The sequence below is a fragment of the Lissotriton vulgaris genome, chromosome 1_1 (genome assembly GCF_964263255.1).
Source record: "Lissotriton vulgaris chromosome 1_1, aLisVul1.2, whole genome shotgun sequence".
NCBI lineage: Eukaryota > Metazoa > Chordata > Amphibia > Caudata > Salamandridae > Lissotriton > Lissotriton vulgaris.
Genome location: NC_141685.1, coordinates 141,076,598 through 141,094,834, shown reverse-complemented (window position 1 = coordinate 141,094,834; position 18,237 = coordinate 141,076,598). Strand labels below are relative to the sequence as shown.

General features: G+C 42.9%; 1 protein-coding gene across 1 annotated transcript; it reads left to right on the top strand.

Moving 5' to 3' along the window:
- The first annotated feature begins 14,302 nt into the window (after positions 1-14,302).
- LOC147737814 (uncharacterized) lies at positions 14,303-16,891 on the top strand. Its single transcript, XM_086945415.1, has one exon. It carries the CDS (start codon positions 14,567-14,569, stop codon positions 16,865-16,867), a length of 2,301 nt encoding a protein of 766 aa, XP_086801541.1. The 5' UTR covers positions 14,303-14,566; the 3' UTR covers positions 16,868-16,891.
- The last annotated feature ends 1,346 nt before the right edge of the window (positions 16,892-18,237 follow it).

The following is an 18,237-nucleotide window of genomic DNA, read 5'->3' as shown; positions in this document are numbered from 1 at the left end:
ATAATGACCTTTAAAATCACGTAAAAACAATCTCACTCCTTCAGGAGAACAACAAATCACTGCTCCCAGTGCTTTCAATGTTTTAATACCCAGCAAGTTTTCTGGACATGATTTCGTAAGTAACAAGTCTGTAGTACGGGATAACGGGCCAACTTCTAGGGAAACTGGCTTTGACACTTCGTTAACAATAGGCTTTCCTGAAAATCCCAGGGAAACATTCTGTGAGCCTGAGAGGGGTGCCCCTGGAACCTCGTCATGACTGATGGTAGTTCTGCTCGCCCCTGTGTCAATCAAAAATTTTCTGTCTTTCCCTAATACCTGACTATGTACATAGGGACCCTCTTGATCTACAGGAACCTCGATAAGGGGCAAGCCAACCTCCCTCTCTAGGCTGTTTCATGAGTACTGCTGATAATCGGGATAATCTGACTGAGCATACTGATACATTTGCTGTGTGACATGTTGAGTGGCAGCTATGGGTTGGGGTTGGGGTACCGCTACTGTCTGTTGTGTGTTCTGAGGAGATCGCGTATTCTGTGGAATATTTTGCGGAACCTGATCTTGTCTAGGAGGACGCGGTCTTTCTTTCGTCCTTCCTGTAGCAATATTGTATTTCAAAACGGTACATTCATTTATATAGTGACCTGGCTGCTTACAATAGTTGCAATTCCCTTTAACGGGAGCTACAGAATGACTAGTCTGTATAGTACCCCTCTTCTGACTGTCACCTGGAACGGACTGGGCAACTAGTACTTTCATTTTCGTATCTTTAATACGTCTCTGTTCATGTTCGTGTTCTTCTCTGATTCGATTCTGGTGATACTGTAACATTTGTAACATTTGGGAAGGAGTATTAGCTTGCCATGTACTCTCGACTTTCAGAACTCTATTTTTAACCTGTGGTAAGGAATTCTCTACTAATTTGGTTACGAAAAGATGTGGATAGGATTCACTACTTGTTTTCAGGCCGCTATTAATAATGAAACATTTCTCGAATCTGGAATAAAAATCACTAGTGTCTTCGTCTTGTTTCTGTTTGCAGGCTGAGATTGCATCCCAGTCTTCCTTTTTAGTTGCTAGTAATCTTGGCAAAACCTGTACTAATAACTCGGGCATTGCTTTGGCAAGGTCCCCGAGACCAGTACCAGGGACTCGTGTATTTTCTTCATTTTCTAATGCTGCCCAATCAATCTTTTTCTCTCCCACCTCCCATTGTTTCTCTTTCAGTTTCTCGTAAATGCAAGCAGGCAACAGTACTTTTAACATTTTAAGTATATCGGGATACGTATACTCTCCCATGCGGAGCATGTCTTTTAATTCGCGGTGAAACCCTGCAGGGTCTTTATCATGGTACGGTACTAATTTTTTCATTTCCAATAATTCCATTTTCGTTGTGGGGGTGTAAACAAATACTCGTTGAAGCGTACCCCCCGTTGTCTGAACAGGATGAACTTCTCGTAAAGGATTCTGTCTGTCTATGTAAAATGTTTTCCTTACTGGGGGTGGAACGGGAACAAAATGTGGAGTCAGGAAAGTTCTGTACTTGTGTCTCTGTTCTAGAATGACATTAATTAAATCGGTACCTAGGCCTCTCCATCTTTTTAGGAGTAACTCTTCCAATACATTATGTAGGGGACCTGGATCAGAATGCTGACTTTCATACAGTGTAATGAGGTGTTGGATCATGTACATACCAGCTAGTCGCTGTTCGTCAGGGGAAAGATTAAAAAATGTTTGGGCTACTACGTCATCTTGATATACACTAGAATTGCCGGCCCATTGGACTGCTGACCGGGCTAGTTCTTGTTCAGGCATAGTACTAAGTTCACTGTAACCTATTCGATGTTTCAAAACCTTATCGGTAGCTTGGAATAGATGCTCAAGAGAACATTGTTCTGGTATGGGAGGAAGAAAACGTTTCTTGCATTCTGGGCGTATGGGTCTGTCAAAGGGGTTCGCCCTACCTACATATGCTATTCTGTCTGGATCCTCAGCTTCTATATCACTGTCTTCTGAGACATCACCATCCGTTTTCTCGGCTTCTCTTGCTTCTTTTTCCCTTGCGTGTATTTCTATAATTTCTTTACAGATCTTTCTGTACATAGATTCTATACAACCTTGTTTACTATGTTTACCATCGGCTATGTTGTCACTCCATTTTATCAGAGTTTTCATCTCGTTTTTATCTTTACCTGGCTGGTCTTGTTCCCTTATCAAACAATTTATCAAAAACTGTAAGATCATAGTTTGAATCTCCACTTTCCTGTGTGCCATGGCTTCGTGAATACTTTCTGGTTTTTCTCCTGTTCTAATAAAATGATATATGTTGTCTAGATGTTGCTTCATGTCTGGAAAAAGAGTCAAATAATTCGTAACACGTCGTATACTTCCACTTTGTGACGGTGTCTAAAAATACTGGCAGACTGGAAGACGGAAGACACCTCCTTGGTGCCTGTTCAAACAGGCACCAAGAAGCATCTTGCCGGTCTGCATTGTAGAGGCTCCCGCCGGATCCTGAAGACTCTGTGACACAGGACACAGACTTCCAGACATCTCTGACGCTGCTCGACGTTCCCAGCAAAGCTGAGACCCGTGGCGGACACGAGATACGTGATACGGAACTCCTGGACATCCTGCATTTTGCAAGCTGGATCTACTTTCCGAGGTATTTGGAAGTTGTGCTTTGGGGTGCTTGAAGCCCCAGATCCGAGCCACATTTGCACCGACGCACAGGCCTCCACACTCTATGAGTGTCCCGTGGAGCCCGCTCCTGCATTTCAGCTCGACGCGTCTTCGCGGTTCCTTGCCCTTTGGCTAGTGAGCCCCTGGAAGACTTTCTTTTAAAACTAACTCGCTTTCCTGGTTGCTCCAGGCTTGCTCCAGCTTCCCTACAAACGATAAGCTCCTCAGACCTTGCTGGTCTGCTCCGAAGCCAATCTTCATCTCCTGCGTAGATTTCGTTTGCCAAGGCTTGTTGGGTCCAATCCAGATACCGACACCGCAGTCCACTAGATCCTTCGTGGGACAGCTCGAATCCAGCTCCTGGTCATTGTCGACGCCTCCTGGTCCTCGTGGCTGCAGAGACAAGCCTCACTTCTTCACCTGAAATCACCCGAAATCGCCTGGTTCCTTCCTGGTCACTGGCTAGTGACCCAGACTCTGTCCCTTCTGCTTTCAGGTTCTTCAGATCTTCAATCCACTCTTGGATCAACCTGGACACTTTTCCTCTGGTCGCCTTCTGCACTTCTTCGCAGCTCTCCATTGGAATCGACGACGAAACCCGACACGAAAAGACACCTACGCACCCGGCTTCCCTGGGTGAGGTAACTCGAGTACTCTGGTGCTCCTGCGGGTATTGACTCTCCTAGTGTCCTAGTCTAAAAGGGCTCCATCGTAGTTCCCTCCCGTGTGCCCATAATCTGTAACTTTGTAACTTCTTCGTTTCCCATAGAAAGTCAATGGTAACCTGCGGCTGTGTTTAGTCACTGCACGCGTCTCCCGTGGTCCTCCTGCATCCTAACCGTTGGTTGTTTAGAGTAGCCCCAGCGATTCCACAGGCTATAGGCCTGCTTTCTATTCCAAAACTGGTTCTTATACACACGTTTCTTTTGATGACGTGATGGGCACTGTTGTCTGCAAAAGTACAGACTTTATTCTGCTTAAAGTATCAATTTGTATAGAAGAGACATTCAAATTAGGCGCCACACACACACACGGTCTGGTTCCTCGTGCGCATAGCCATGGCTGCAGCGCACAGAGACCCTACACTGCTGCACACAGAGGAAAAAAATTAGAGGGAACATTGAATAGGACGCTGGATTGCATGTGTAGATAGCTCTATGCTACCTTCATACATGGCCATGGCATTACTCCACTTGACTCGTTACTGCGGTCTCTGTCGCAGTCTGGGCAGTTCTTTACAAATTTATAATGGTGCAGGCTCATCCCCGGCCACCAGTATACTGATTGTAATTCGGTCAGAGATTCCTTCATCTGTTTGTGCCTTGGACCCTCACCCATGTGTGCGTCTGCTATTAATAACTTTCTCCGATTCGTGTTTGGAATTTCCCTATCCCCCACTCCAGGGATTCGAGCAAAATTGCATAATTGAGTGGATAGTTCACAGGTAATGCTGCACAGTTGCCTTTTGAAGACGTTTTAACTGCCAGCATGGTTTCCCCGTCTATGTATTTTTCTGAACGCTTTTTTGTGGCTACGGAAGCCGGTTTACTTGCTTCCGCTATGGCTGTATTAGCCAATGAATTCCATGCAACATGCACGCCATCACGTCAATGACTCAGAGTGTGTATCACGTGAGTTTTTTGTAGTTCTTTCTGTAAAAGAACTACTTGTTTCCAAAGCATCTTATGCTTGATTGTGGCACCTGTGTCATCCTTGTAATCATTTTGAACCCAGCTCTGCAAATCATTATTGTAGGAGTTGACGCAAAAAGGCGAATCGCACACGATTAGTGTCGAGGATTCACGTTCGGCATTTTCAAGAGCCATCTTTAAAGATCTGATTTCAGCTCGCTGAGCCGAACATTTTCTCAGTGATTCAGTTTTTGTTATTTTCGGTCTGAATTTACCGCAGAGCCAGCGACCTTTAATAATCGCGCAGGCTGCATCGTAGGATTTATCTTCTACATTGTAATGCTGTACAAATCTGTCTGTATAGATTATACAGGAGTACTGTTCTAGAGGGAGAATTTCGATTGGCAGAGGACATTCTTTTTCATATTTTAAATCATTCAGTTTTTTCATGTGCGGGGTGAAATAGTATTTCACGTCTTCTGCAGCAAGAGAATTTTCCCACTGTATCCATTTCGCATCCAGTGACACTGTAGGCAGGTTTACTGGGCTGAATAGTGCCTCGAAGGTGGATTCTGCTGTGAGAACAGTGATCCTTTTGCCTTGTGCTAGTGCTCGTTCTTTCGCTATAGCAGTTTGCACTGCCTTTACAGTATTTTCTGTGAGACTGAATGTTTTTTCTGCTTGTGTGTACAAATGTGATTTGTAAGCTATTGGTACCGTTTCTCCCTCATTAGAGGTCAGGTACGTGAATCAGCATCTTCCTGGGATGACTCTGATTACAAGGTTGCGTGTATTGTCACGTGTTTCTAATTTTGTTTTCGCTAACATGTCTGTTTGCAGTGATCTCAAAATTTCCGTGTGTTTTTGAGTCCAGTTGATTGGTTTAAAATCAGGTTTAATTAATTTGTAGAGAGGTTTAATCCTCTCTGCGTAGTTTAGAATGTAAGTTCTTCCGAAATTCAGGAAGCCTAGAATCGATTGTAAGTTCTTCAGCGTTTTGGTGCTTGGAGTACAGCGCACTTCTCTAAGAAGTTGTCCGCTAGGCTTTTTCCTTCACTTGATAATTCGTATCCTAAGAATAAGACTGTTAGATGGGCAAATCTCGACTTTTTAAAGTTGAATTTGTAACCCTCTGCTGCGAACCCAAGTATTATGGTGTTCACCCTTTTCAAGTGAGTATCCAAGTCGTCGTCTGTGAGATAGATGTCATCGACATAAGATAATGCCTCATCATCATAGATTTGTAGTAACTCTGTTACTCTGGCTGAGAATAGTCCTGGGCTGTTCTTAAATCCCTGTGGGAGCCTACAGAAATTTTTCTGTGACCCCATTATTGAGAAAGCGGTCAAGTATCTGCTTTCTGGTGCAATGTTTTGGCAAAAGAACCCATTAGATATGTCTAATGTCGTTTTGTATTTTTTGCGAACTATGTTATTCATTAGTGCCGCACTGTGGGAATTTTGTACTGCAAATGTTTTGCAACATGAGTTAAGGTGTCTGTAGTCCAAGACTAGACAATATGAATCGTCTGGTTTGGAGACAGGAAACAAAGGATTGTTCATTTGAGAGGTGCATGTTTCAATTACCCCTTGGTATTCAAGTTGATCTAAAATCTCCCTGATCTGTTTTTTAGCTTCTTGCTTAATTGGGTACTGCCTTTGTGCAGTCGGTTGACTTTTTAACTGGATTTTGTGAGGAGGAGAGTCCTCATCCCATCCTACATGATTTTTGTATAATGCTGGTGCCTGGGCTACTGCCCATTTCCTTGCATATATATATTTAGTGTGATAATAGCATAATCATTTCTTCGCCGTGAGGGCACTCCCTGACAAACTCTGGGGCCAATCTTTCTCGGCTAACAGGATATCATAGCCTTTTGAGAGGTTATCCCAAAATAGACCCCTTATTTTTCTAGTCTTATCTCCCTCTATACGCAGTGTTATTTCGTATATCTTATGAAGTTCGCTAACTCTGGTGTCTGCAGTTTCTACCTGAATGTATTCATTCGTGTCCACTGTCTCCAGATGACTCATCAGGATCTTGAGAGCTATGGTGATTTCTGCTGCACTGTCTAGCATTGTCTGTGCCCACTCTCCGTTTTTCAGCTGTGTCCTCAGTATTCTCGGCATGTTCGATTACTCTAATACTGGCTACCTTCTTCCTTGGGAATTGTAATTTTATACTTTGAGCAGGTTCCTTGTCTTTGGACTTGGTGTGCTCTTCCCTTGTGTCTGACCGTCCTCTACTTTCCGATTTCTGCGAAAAAGATCGAGAGGGATGTGTATCAATACTTTGATATCTATCAGGCTTTTTCAAGTTATCCCTATTTCTAAGGTTATATCTTTTCTCAGAGTGCTCCCTCTGGGGAGACTGGTGTTCTCGAGTCGGAGTTCTTTCCCTCCGTCAAGGAGACCTTCCTCTGGACTGGAAAACTTTTTCTTTGAGAGTGGATTGTTTATTTCCATCCCAGCTCTTTTTAGGAGTGTTTAGGTTATTTTTAATAAATAATTTTTCAGGATTTTCGAGTAGTTGGGGTTTTACTGGTTTCCCACCCAAACTATCTCTACCTAATTCTTCATAGCATTTTTCTATGATTCTGGCAAGCTCAATTGGTTGATCTGTTATATCTGTTTCTTTCAATTTCTGGCGGATCGCCACAGATGCTGCTTCTCCTTTTATATTGGCTAGTAATATAGCCGAGACCTGCTTGAAGTCTTTCAGTAATTTCATACCAAGAGTTAAAGCAGGTTCTGGACCGTATTCATTCTGAATTTGTTTTAGCACATCCGGTATTACCGCCATGGACGGAACACCATGTGTTTTTGTGTAAATGGAAGCAAAGACTGTACCCCAAGTGTCACAGTCCTCCACATGTGATGCGACCCCCATCGGAAATCGGAAGGCAGATAGTCAGAATTCTGTGTTTCTCAATAGGGGTTGTATTCGAAAATTCTGCCTCTATTTGAGTAATTTTCTGTGCTAACCAGAAAGGAATTTGTTCCCGTTTTGCAGGAGTTTTTCCAAGACATGATTGTATGTTTTGTGGTGTAATTTTATTTGTGTTCTCCTGATGAGGGGTCAGCTGTGGAACATTAACAGCTGTTTGGACTGTTGCAGTCCGCATTACATATTGGACTAACTGTCTATGTATTTTAATCAGTAATTTTAGCTGTGCTAAAAGTTCTTCTCTTGACATTTTTTCAATGTCTGGATGTGGTGTGTAGCAGGCTAGAACCGGCCACGTTGCTCCTGGTCTACCTAGTGGACCGAGCCTGGTGATGTGATCATTATGTTTTAGGGCGCCTTTAAACCAGAGCAGGTGCTCTTGGTATTTTAATGGGATTTCAATCTCCCCGAAAGGAGCGTACTTTTCCGGTGGTTCCTCTATTTTGTAATAGTGAAACTCGTGTGTTGTAGCGGTTGCCGCTGGAAAGTTTATCCAAGAATAGAATACCTCTGTCTGCCGATATTCGTGTGCCTCTATCACGAAAATGACTGTACCACCTTGTGATGTCAGTCCATTTTCTATAAGTTTTGAAGTTATAGATTTTCTTATGTTTGCCGGGATGATAATTGCACCCGGTTCATTAATCCCTGTAACATCGGGACCCTGTTGATTCGTGCCTACTGCGACTTCATTGGTTCCGTTGTTATTGCCATTTTATTGCATTGTATTAATGAAGGTTTGCAGAGCAGGTTTCCAAGGAAACAAAGATTAGGTGCACAATATCTTGGAACACTGTATCCTTCAACGTTGACTAAACCAGAAACTTTACATAGGAATCTCTTCCTACTAAGTTCCGGTGGATTTTAACCACTTCAGACGTCTATTGGAGTATTTACAGGAGAAAGGGTCTGTGTGAAAAGCACGACTGAGTTACTCTAACGTCTTGCGTTAGTTTTATCGCCTTACCAAGCGTTGGGCGCCATGTAGTGCAGTTCCTATTTTCCCTATAGGCCCTGCGCATTGGAATAACATAAACAGCAGTGTAGACGTAGGACTGCGGTCTTCTAGGTCTCTACTGACTATGTTAGACTTAATTTAGGTTTGCGCCAGCTAGCTCAGAGGTCAGAGGTCACTGGAAACTTTCTTGACTGAATAGGAAGTGATCAGCTTCCCTGGCTCAAACAAGAAGGGATTCAGCTTCCGACAACCGCATAAACATGACAACTTTGCTCCTCAGAATAAGAGTCAATCTCTAGAGTCGTGTGAAACAATAGACAGCTATTTCACTCAGTCAGTTGTGCAGATTTTACTTTCACCAGGATGCAGAGAATAGAGAGACGGGCGTTTTTCAATAAAATATATTATTTATTCAGCAGTCTTCCTTCTCTTGCAAGAGAAATGAATTGCCACAATTGCAAAACCTGTTATTATGAAAAGTGCGTACAGTAAAAGGAGTATTACGAAATAATACTGTAAAAGCATTGATATGGTTTCTTAGCCATAAGATGGTTAAAATGAATAAAATATATACATTCATATATACATTAGCTAACGACCTCAACTGGTGCTTCTAACTATGCCTACCCCTCTGTACCTGACCTAAGCCTAATACATGGGAGGGAGTAAGTAAGTAGCAGTTTAAGTTAAGTTGGTTTTGCCAAGAGTTTGTTTCAAGAATTCTCTCTAAGGGTTTAGTCAGCACCGTACCTCTGGAATAGAATGCAGGAGGTCTGGTATCTCCTCTCTGGACCCGATATCCCATTTACCCGCAAGGGTAGGCTGGAAACGCCGGAGCTGGATTTTCTCGGCAGGAGAAAAGACAGCGTCTTTCTCAGCGCGTCAAGGAGGAGGAGGGGCAGCGTCCGTGGGCTTCTCGCATCTGCTGGGCTCTGCAAGGGACAGCTGTTCTGCTCCAGTATTCACCACCACCGTGTGCTTGCTTAAGGCAACGTTGGTATATTTATACCTGAAAGGTGCCGAGTTTGACGTAAGTTTTTGGACATAAGACGTCAATAAAGATGTCATTAAGAACTGGTCGTTCTTACAGTGCTCGCAGGAGTTCTATTACCAATCAAAACAAAGCAAGCGGGGCTTTCCCAGGTTGCTGGGGGGTTTGAGATGTCGAAAGAACTCGGTGTGTTATCTAGGAATCTAAGGAAGTGGCTTCTGCTGTGTCATGGACTGTCATGAGCTGCAGAGACGAGTTACTGAAATATGGCTCTGATTGTTTATGCCATTATAGGGATATGTATTGATTATAGCCGTATAGGGGCATGAGGTCACAATATTGATCGGGGTCCTAGATAGAACACAACAAGGCTGTTCACAAACTTCATCCCCAAGTTCTTCTTCCCTAATTTCAAAACTGAGGCTTTCCAGTGTACAACGCAAAAGGCCCAAACTCTGCATCCAGGTTCCCACACCCAGCATCCAAAGGCAATGCCCTGTGGATGATTTGGTCAGGGATATTTGCTTACCCTTTTCCGCCTCTCCTGCTAATTCCATTACTGGTTCGGACACTCAGACAAATGTCCCTCACATTGATCTTAATAGCCCCCACATGTTCTTGTCAACCTTGGTACTCTCATCCTTAGAACTCTCAGTGGTTCCACATCAAAAGCTACATCTCACACCTTGTCTCCTCACTCAGAGCCATTGAGAAATCAGACATCCAATTCCCAGAGAACTCAGCCTAGCGATTTGGCTCCTGAAGTCATAGAGTTTGGTTATTTACAACTACCACCAGACTGTATAAATATTCTCAAGGAAGCTTGGAAGCCAGTACTAGAGCATGTTATGCAGCAAATGGAAACATTTTGTTGCCTATTGTAACAACAACAATATCAATCATCTTGATGCGTTTGTGCAGAATCATTTGTTAACTGTTGCATTTACAGCAATGTGGATTAACTCACACATCCATTTGTTTACACCTGGGAGTCGTAACTGCATACTTGCAAAATAGACAACACTATCTCTCTTCAGAGTACCAGTGATTAAAGCCTTCATGGAAGGATTAAAAAGGGTTATACCGCCAAGTATTCCCCCTGCTCCAGAGTGGAACTTAAACATAGTCCTTACAAGGCTAATGGGCCGGCCTTTTGAACCAATGCACAAATTTCCGTTACAATTCCTATCATGGAAAGTTGCTTTCCCCATAACGATAACCTCACTAAGGAGAGTTGATGAACTTCAGGCATTAACTATGCAAGAGCCTTTCTTTCAACTTCACAAAGACAGAGGGGTTCTACGTACCAATCCTAAATTTCTCCTTAAAGTAGTTTCTGCTTAGGGGTAACTTGGGTACGATATCAAATCAAAATAACATATCATTAGCAGTTTCACTATTAATTGAACCATCGTAATTCTTGTATAGAATTTATGTGCTGCAATGATAATAGAGCAAAAGACACACAATTGATGGACGGAATGCAGAACAAATCAAAACATTCACCCCAAGTCAAGAGATCTGGGTTGAATCCATCATTATGCTAGTTGCTAGTTTTGCCGCCATCTTAGGGAAGGTGCTGGGTGACGGTGCATTTGGCCAGACGATTCCACCCCCAGTCAGTACTTAAGGCGCCTCCTAAGCAGCGCATTTCATTGACAGAGCACTTGTCTCCTGAGGCGGAAGCTGGGAGCAGCTCACATGGCTCATTTTGCACATCCCACTTACCCATACCCATTTAATTTAGTGGCCTTGCCCTCTGCAGCCGATCAGGCGCTGGGAGGGGAAACTGATTGATAGTTTTGCCGCCATCATAGGGAAGGTGCTGGGTGACGGTGAATTTGGCCGGACGATCCCACCTCCAGACAGCATAAAATGACATCACACTCTCGACCGCGCAGCGGACGATCGCAGCGGCTGCTATGTGCGTAGCGACCCTAAAGTCTTCTTTATGGACTGTCCGGGTGAAAAGATAGTGCAGGCATGCCAGACTAACATGTGCTGCAGACAGGTGCGTCCAGTTCTGATACCCTCTTGCGCTCTAGGAGCATTTAGGAGTATCATGAATATAGTATAGGGGGTCAGTTCTGTCACTCCAGTTACCCCCAATGCGTGTATGCTCTGTCGTAAGTGTCTTACCCTTTCACAGGATGAGTCAGTCTTGTCTGGGTCTCTTTCCTGTTTCCCGACATTTGAATGGCACCTCCGAAGACTCGCGAGAGCAGTGACCCACCAGCAGGTTTTGTGGAGCGCTTTTGTCCTGGATATAGTGCTGCATTTAGTAGGGCACCCACTCTCTTTTCTTTGCAGTTGCCTGAAGATAAGCAGTCCCAAGGTAGCAGTCACACCTGGCCTGTCTGTAAGTGCAGCCCCCTCTGGAGGCCTGACCATCAGCAATTGAGCCCACATTGTGGCCGGTTGGACCACAGGCATAAGCTCAGACAGGGTGTTCGACACTGGAGTAGTTGTAGTCCCTCATGGACCTCTGACACAGAGTGGTCAGAAATTCAGCAGCTAAAAGCCCAACACAGGCTCTCCAAGAAGTCAGTAGATTCAGACTTTGTTGTGTTAGGAATTTGGCAAATGCAACCTTGAATGGGCATGTTGGCAGCACACAATCGTCCTACTGGGCCTCAACAATCATGTTGTCGTAGAGTTTTATTTTCTGCCTTGAACTGTTGGGAGAGTCTTGGCATCCCTCAGACTAGCTGGTCTTGCTGGATGGCTTTCCGGCTCGCCCTACAGATAACGAGGATGTGTCAGACCTTGCTTTTTCCAGGACAGCCTTGTCTTCCTGATGGATAGTGAAACTCCCTTCCTTTTCTTACCAGACAGGCAGGCTTCTAGGCAGACTTCTAGGCTCTTCAGGACAGTTACACAGCTTTTCCATTAAGTAATTCAGCTTACAGGTGATGTCCATTCAATTTAGATAAACTGTCAGGCTGACACCATCCCTGGTGCCACAGCAGGCACCTGCGTACTTTGTAGAGCACATTATTCCTTGGTAACAGAGGACTTTGAACTCTGGTATAAATGAGGGATAGATGGTCCCACTTGTATACACAACTGGCAGACAGGAGATGGTGTTTACTCTGTCGCACTCTCACATTGCATTTATGCTACGCACACCAACACCCTAAACATGCACTTGATGTTATTGCAAAGTCTGGGCACAGGAATAGAAATGGAGCATTACATGGGTGTGTCAGTAGAAAGACACTCCACTGACCATGATGCAAAGATCTAATCAGGCTATTGGTCCTTACAACAGGGTGCATTGCCATCACCGCTCTAGCTGTTAAACCCATGACAGTCCTCTGCCTTAAATGAGGGCACACTTGGTGTGACCCTCCAGGTCACAGGACCGGTCCAAGATCTCTTATAGTCCCTTGTTAGAAGTTGCACAGTACTGGGGTGGCAGAAAAATCTCATGTAATTGTTTTGTGGTAGATTTATCCCAGTAACGTGCAGTTACAGTTTTGACGCCATGTACTGGGGAGTTGCCACGAGGAACAGATTCTTCTGCCTGTCAAACCACATGCCATTCACTATTTCATACATTTTTTCTGCTTTTATTTACCACTTGTTTTAAGCAGGAGGTAGATATATGCATGTGGTTGGTTGGGGGGAGATGGGTGAAGCAGGGGAGGGAAGGGGAAAGATATTTCTAACAGAGGGAAGAATTGTGTGTTTCCCCCAGTTATCTGCTTTTGGGATTCTATGTTACAAGTCCATAGGGTACATGTATCCTTTCTGAGCTTAATAAAATGTTGGAAATTCTACAAATCCTCACTCCTAGATCCAAGTACTCTCAGGCTACCATTCTACACCCTGCTCTGTCTGAAGAACAGCTCAACACTTTCAAAATTTTGCAATTCTGCTTTGATATGGCTTGTAAATTATTTTTGGGGATATTTACATGTATTAACTATTTAATTTTAATACTATAGGTGATTGAAATTACGGACGAAGAAAGCAAGATTTAGCACCAGCCAACTGAATGTTAGTGCCATAAGAAGGATTATTTTGAAAAACTGAAGGACATCCAGCATTCTAAGTTTAAACAATTTCCAAAATCTAGGTGTGGTGAGGAAGTGGGAGCTGAGGAAAGTACTATACCTGTAAGTGAAGTCTCTAATTTTGCATTTCATTAACCCAGAGCAAAGGCATATCTGTCCACACAGCATCGGAAATAGTGCCAGAAAGACCAATCACAACGTCCTCATCTGAAATATTATCAGAAAGACAAATTGCCTCAGCATGACAGAATAACGTTCATCTAAAGCACGCATGATCTAAAGCATCATGTAATTTCAGAGAGGAAGCACACACTGCATAAAAGAAAGATATAACAAAAGGTTTCTTCTGCAAACCATCAAAGAAAAGACACTGAAAGAAGACTCCGAAACTGGCACGCTAACAACCAAAAGATTGGAAAATCACCTTTGTTCAACAACTGTTTTTAACCAGTTACGCAAGTTTGAGACTATCTGCCTCGGGATATAACACCTCGACCCACTCTGCTCACTCTGGCGAAAACGTTAAAAATTCACCACTTTATTGTGTTGTTCATGACCATCTCAGATTGTTTCCTTATTATTGTGTACTGTTCTGTAATTCTATGTAAATCGCCTCAACCTTATCTGTTGTGCAGGAGTGATATTTAAAACTGTTAAATATCAAAATGGATTAAATGAGCACTGTCTCGCTATAGCTAATGTAAATAAATCCTTGTCTTCAGAACTACAATCCTTAACCTTACACCAAACACAGAACGGGTAAAAGGAACTGATGTTCTGCGACTGATGAGCCACAATATTACTGTGCATGTTCTAATGTTCTCAGTTACTGCCATTACGCCAGTGCAAAAAGGTACTTCTCAGTTTAATCATTAAATATCAGACTAACACCTTATCACTGCATTGCTAAGAACCTATACTAATAGATTTGAGAAAAACTTCAGTCACAAAATAAGTTGCTGCCGGAGAGGCTATAACCAAAAGACTATTATCTGCTACAAACATTTCGACCGGTGTTACAGGGCTGCATCCAGACATATTTTGCTCAATTCAAGTGTTAAGAAGATTACACACAATATCTTTTAGAGATAAATGCTGAACATTATCTAAACAAGCCCGACTCTAAAATCGGGTTCACTCTTACCGTGGCATATAAGCAAGAGAAAACTAAATGTAGAGATATTAACTCTAGGAATACACATTTTAAAAACACGGGCTGTGAGAACAATTTCAGTGTTCAAACCCGCCTCAATCAAAGCAAAATAACCCAAGTTGGGGAAAAAGTTACCTGTGCCAAAAAAGATTCAGCCATAAATCTCATCTCACTGAATTTGAGAGAATGCACACTGGGAAAATCCTCTCTCAGTGCTCTGAATGCCAAAAAAGTTTCAGCCGTAAATCTAATCTCACTACGCATATGAGAATCCACACTGGGGAAAAACCTTATCAGTGCTCTGAATGCCAGAAAAGGTTTAGTTTCAAAACGCAACTTTCTCTACATGCATTAACCCACTCTGTGGAAAACCCTTATCAGTGCTCTGAATGCCAAAAAAGTTTCAGCAGTAAATTTTATCTCACTGAACATATAAGAATCCACACTGGGGAAAAACCTTATCAGTGCTCTGAATGCCAGGAAAGGTTTTATAACAAACAACGTCTTTCTCGACATGTAATAACCCACTCAGGCGAAAAACCTTACCAGTGCTCTGAATGCCAGAAATCTTTCATTTACAAAAACAATCTCACTACGCATATAAGAACCCACTCTGGGGAAAAACCTTTTCAGTGCTCTGAATGCCAGAAATGTTTCAGTCAAAAATCCAGTCTCACTCTGCATAGAAGAACCCACACTGGGGATAAACCTTTTCAGTGCTCTGAATGCCAGAAATGTTTCAGTTGCAAAGGCAAACTCACTGTACATACAAGAATCCACACTGGGGAAAAACCTTATCAGTGCTCTGAATGCCAGGAAAGGTTTGGTAACAAAGAAAGTCTTTCTCGACATGCAATAACCCACACTGGGGACAAACCTTATCAGTGCTCTGAATGCCAAGAAAAGTTTTATAACAAACAAAGTCTTTCTCGACATGTAATAACCCACTCTGTGGAAAAACCTTACCAGTGCTCTGAATGCCAGAAATATTTCAGTGAAAAAAGAGACCTTACTCGACATACAAGGACCCACACTGGGGAAAAACCTTATCAGTGCTCTGAATGCCAGAAAAGGTTTTGTAAAAAACAAAGTCTTTCTCTACATGTATTAAGCCACACTGGGGAAAAACCTTACCAGTGCTCTGAATGCCAGAAATATTTCAGTAAAAAAAGAGACCTTACTGTACATACAAGGACCCACACTGGGGAAAAACCTTATCAGTGCTCTGAATGCCAGAAAAGGTTTTGTAAAAAACAAAGTCTTTCTCTACATGTATTAACCCACACTGGGGAAAAACCTTACCAGTGCTCTGAATGTCAGAAATATTTCATTAGAAAAATAGGACTTATTATACATATAAGGACCCACACTGGAGAAAAACCTTATCAGTGCACGGATTGCCAGAAATGTTTCAATACCCAACCCGAGCTCACTCGGCACAGAAGAACCCACACTGGAGAGAAACCTTATCAGTGCCCGGAATGCCAGAAATGTTTCATTGACAAAAACAGTCTCACTCATCATATAAGAACCCACACTGGGGAAAAACCTTTTAAGTGCTCTGAATGCCAGAAATGTTTCAGTGTAAAAATCAAACTCACTAAACATACAAGAATCCACACTGGGGAAAAACCATATCAGTGCTCTGAATGCCAGAAAAGGTTTGGTAACAAACAAAGTCTTTCTAATCATGCAGTGACCCATTTTGTGGAACAACCTTATCAGTGCTCTGAATGCCAGAAATGTTTCAATGAAAAACGCCATCTCACGGTGCATATAAGAACCCACACTGGGGAGAAACCTTATCAGTGCTCTGAATGCCAGAAATGTTTCAATGTAAAATGCCAACTCAAGGTGCATATAAGAACCCACACTGGGGAAAAACCTTATCAGTGCTCTGAATGCCAGAAATGTTTCAGTTTAAAAAGTAGTCTCTCACAGCACATAAGAATCCACACTGGGGAAAAACCTTATCAGTGCTCTGAAAGCCAGGAAAGGTTTTGTAACCAACAAAGTCTTTCTCAACATTCAATAACCCATTCTGTGGAACATCCTTATCAGTGCTTTGAATGCCAGAAATGTTTCAGTATAAAAAGTAGTCTCACACGGCACATAAGAATCCACACTGGGGAAAGACCTTATCAGTGCATTGAATGCCACAAATGTTTCAGTGAAAAAATCAATCTCACTCGCCATATAAGAACCCACACTGGGGAAAAACCTTATCAGTGCACGGATTGTCAGAAATGTTTCAATACCCATACCCAGTTCACTCGGCATAGAAGAACCCACACAGGAGAGCAACCTTATCAGTGCCCGGAATGTCAGAAATGTTTCATTGACAAAAACGGTCTCACTCATCATATAAGAACCCACACTGGGGAGAAACCTTATCAGTGCTCCGAATGCCAAAAATGTTTCAGCCGTAAATCTGATCTCACTGCACATGTGAGAATCCACACTGGGGGAAAAACATCAGTGCTCTAAATGTCAGAAAAGATTCAGAGGTAGTGATGGTTACAGGCACCATAAGAAAACACACCATCAAAAAGACTTCAGTGCTCCAAGTGCCAGAAAAGCATCATCCATTTTAAGCGCAATCTCACTCTACATGAGCAAACGCACACAGGGAAGAAACATTACCTATGCTGTGAATGCCAGAAATTCCTATTTTTTGATAGGCACAGCCTGACTAACCATAATCCACTCCATACTGATGAAAACCTTATGAGTGCTCTGAATGCCAGAAAAGCTGCAGAGAAAAACACTATCTCACCATGAGAAACTCCACACTGAAGAAAATCCTTATGCCATAAAAGCTTGAATCTGAAAGACAGAGTTATGCTTCATGAGAGATCCCACTCTGGGAAAAAAACCTTACGAGTGCTCGAAATGCAAGCAAAGTTTTGGTCACAAATTACTTCTCACTTTTCATGAGCGAACTGACACGGGAGAAAAAAGCCTTGTGTGTTCTGAATGTCAGATAAGGTTTAATCACGAATACAATGTCACTTCACATGAGAGAATTCACACTGGACTAAAGCCTTATACAGGAGGGGAAAGCCAGAAACGTTATACTCATAAAGGAGATCTCACTAAACATGAGAAATGCACCCGCACCAGGTAAAAAGTAAGGCGTATCTTGAGTTGCAGAAAAGCTTCTAACAACCTGACTTTACATGAGAGAACACATATTGTAGTTTCAATAGGATTAATAAAGAAATTCTTGCAGGATAACTTAGGCTGCCCGCATGCAACCTCCAAAGAAATTTCAGGCCTTGAAAATATTTTAATTGCAACAAAATCCACAATTTGAGTATCTGAAAGTTACAAAACTCTCAAGGTCTTTACTTGACACAGAGAAGTGTTAGTACTTGCAAACATCAACTAATTAACAAAAAATTCACAATATTAATGTCTTACATTTTCTCCACCCAAAAGGTTTCTACTCACACTTGTTTCTTAACATATGACTGAAATCTAGAATTTCATGATAAGATTAGGCTAGGCGGTGTTCCTCAATGAAGAACTCTGCAGGGAGAGGCTGAGGAGAGAGTGCATCAGTGAAGGGACGGTGCAAGGAGAGGCTGAGGAGAGTGCATCAGTGAAGGGACAGTGCAGGGAGAGGCTGAGGAGAGAGTGCATCAGTGAAGGGACAGTGCAGGGACAGGGCAGGGGGATGCTGAGGAGAGAGTGCATCAGTGAAGGGACAGTGCAGGGAGAGGCTGAGCAGAGAGTGCATACGTGAAGGGACGGTGCAGGGAGAGGCTGAGCAGAGAGTACATCAGTGAAGGGGCAGTGCAGGGACAGTGCAGGGAGAGGCTGAGGAGAGAGTGCATCAGTGAAGGGACAGTGCA

Coding starts and splice junctions, on each gene's coding strand:
- LOC147737814 (XM_086945415.1), top strand. CDS start 14,567: ATGCACACTGGGAAAATCCTCTCTCAGTGCTCTGAATGCCAAAAAAGT.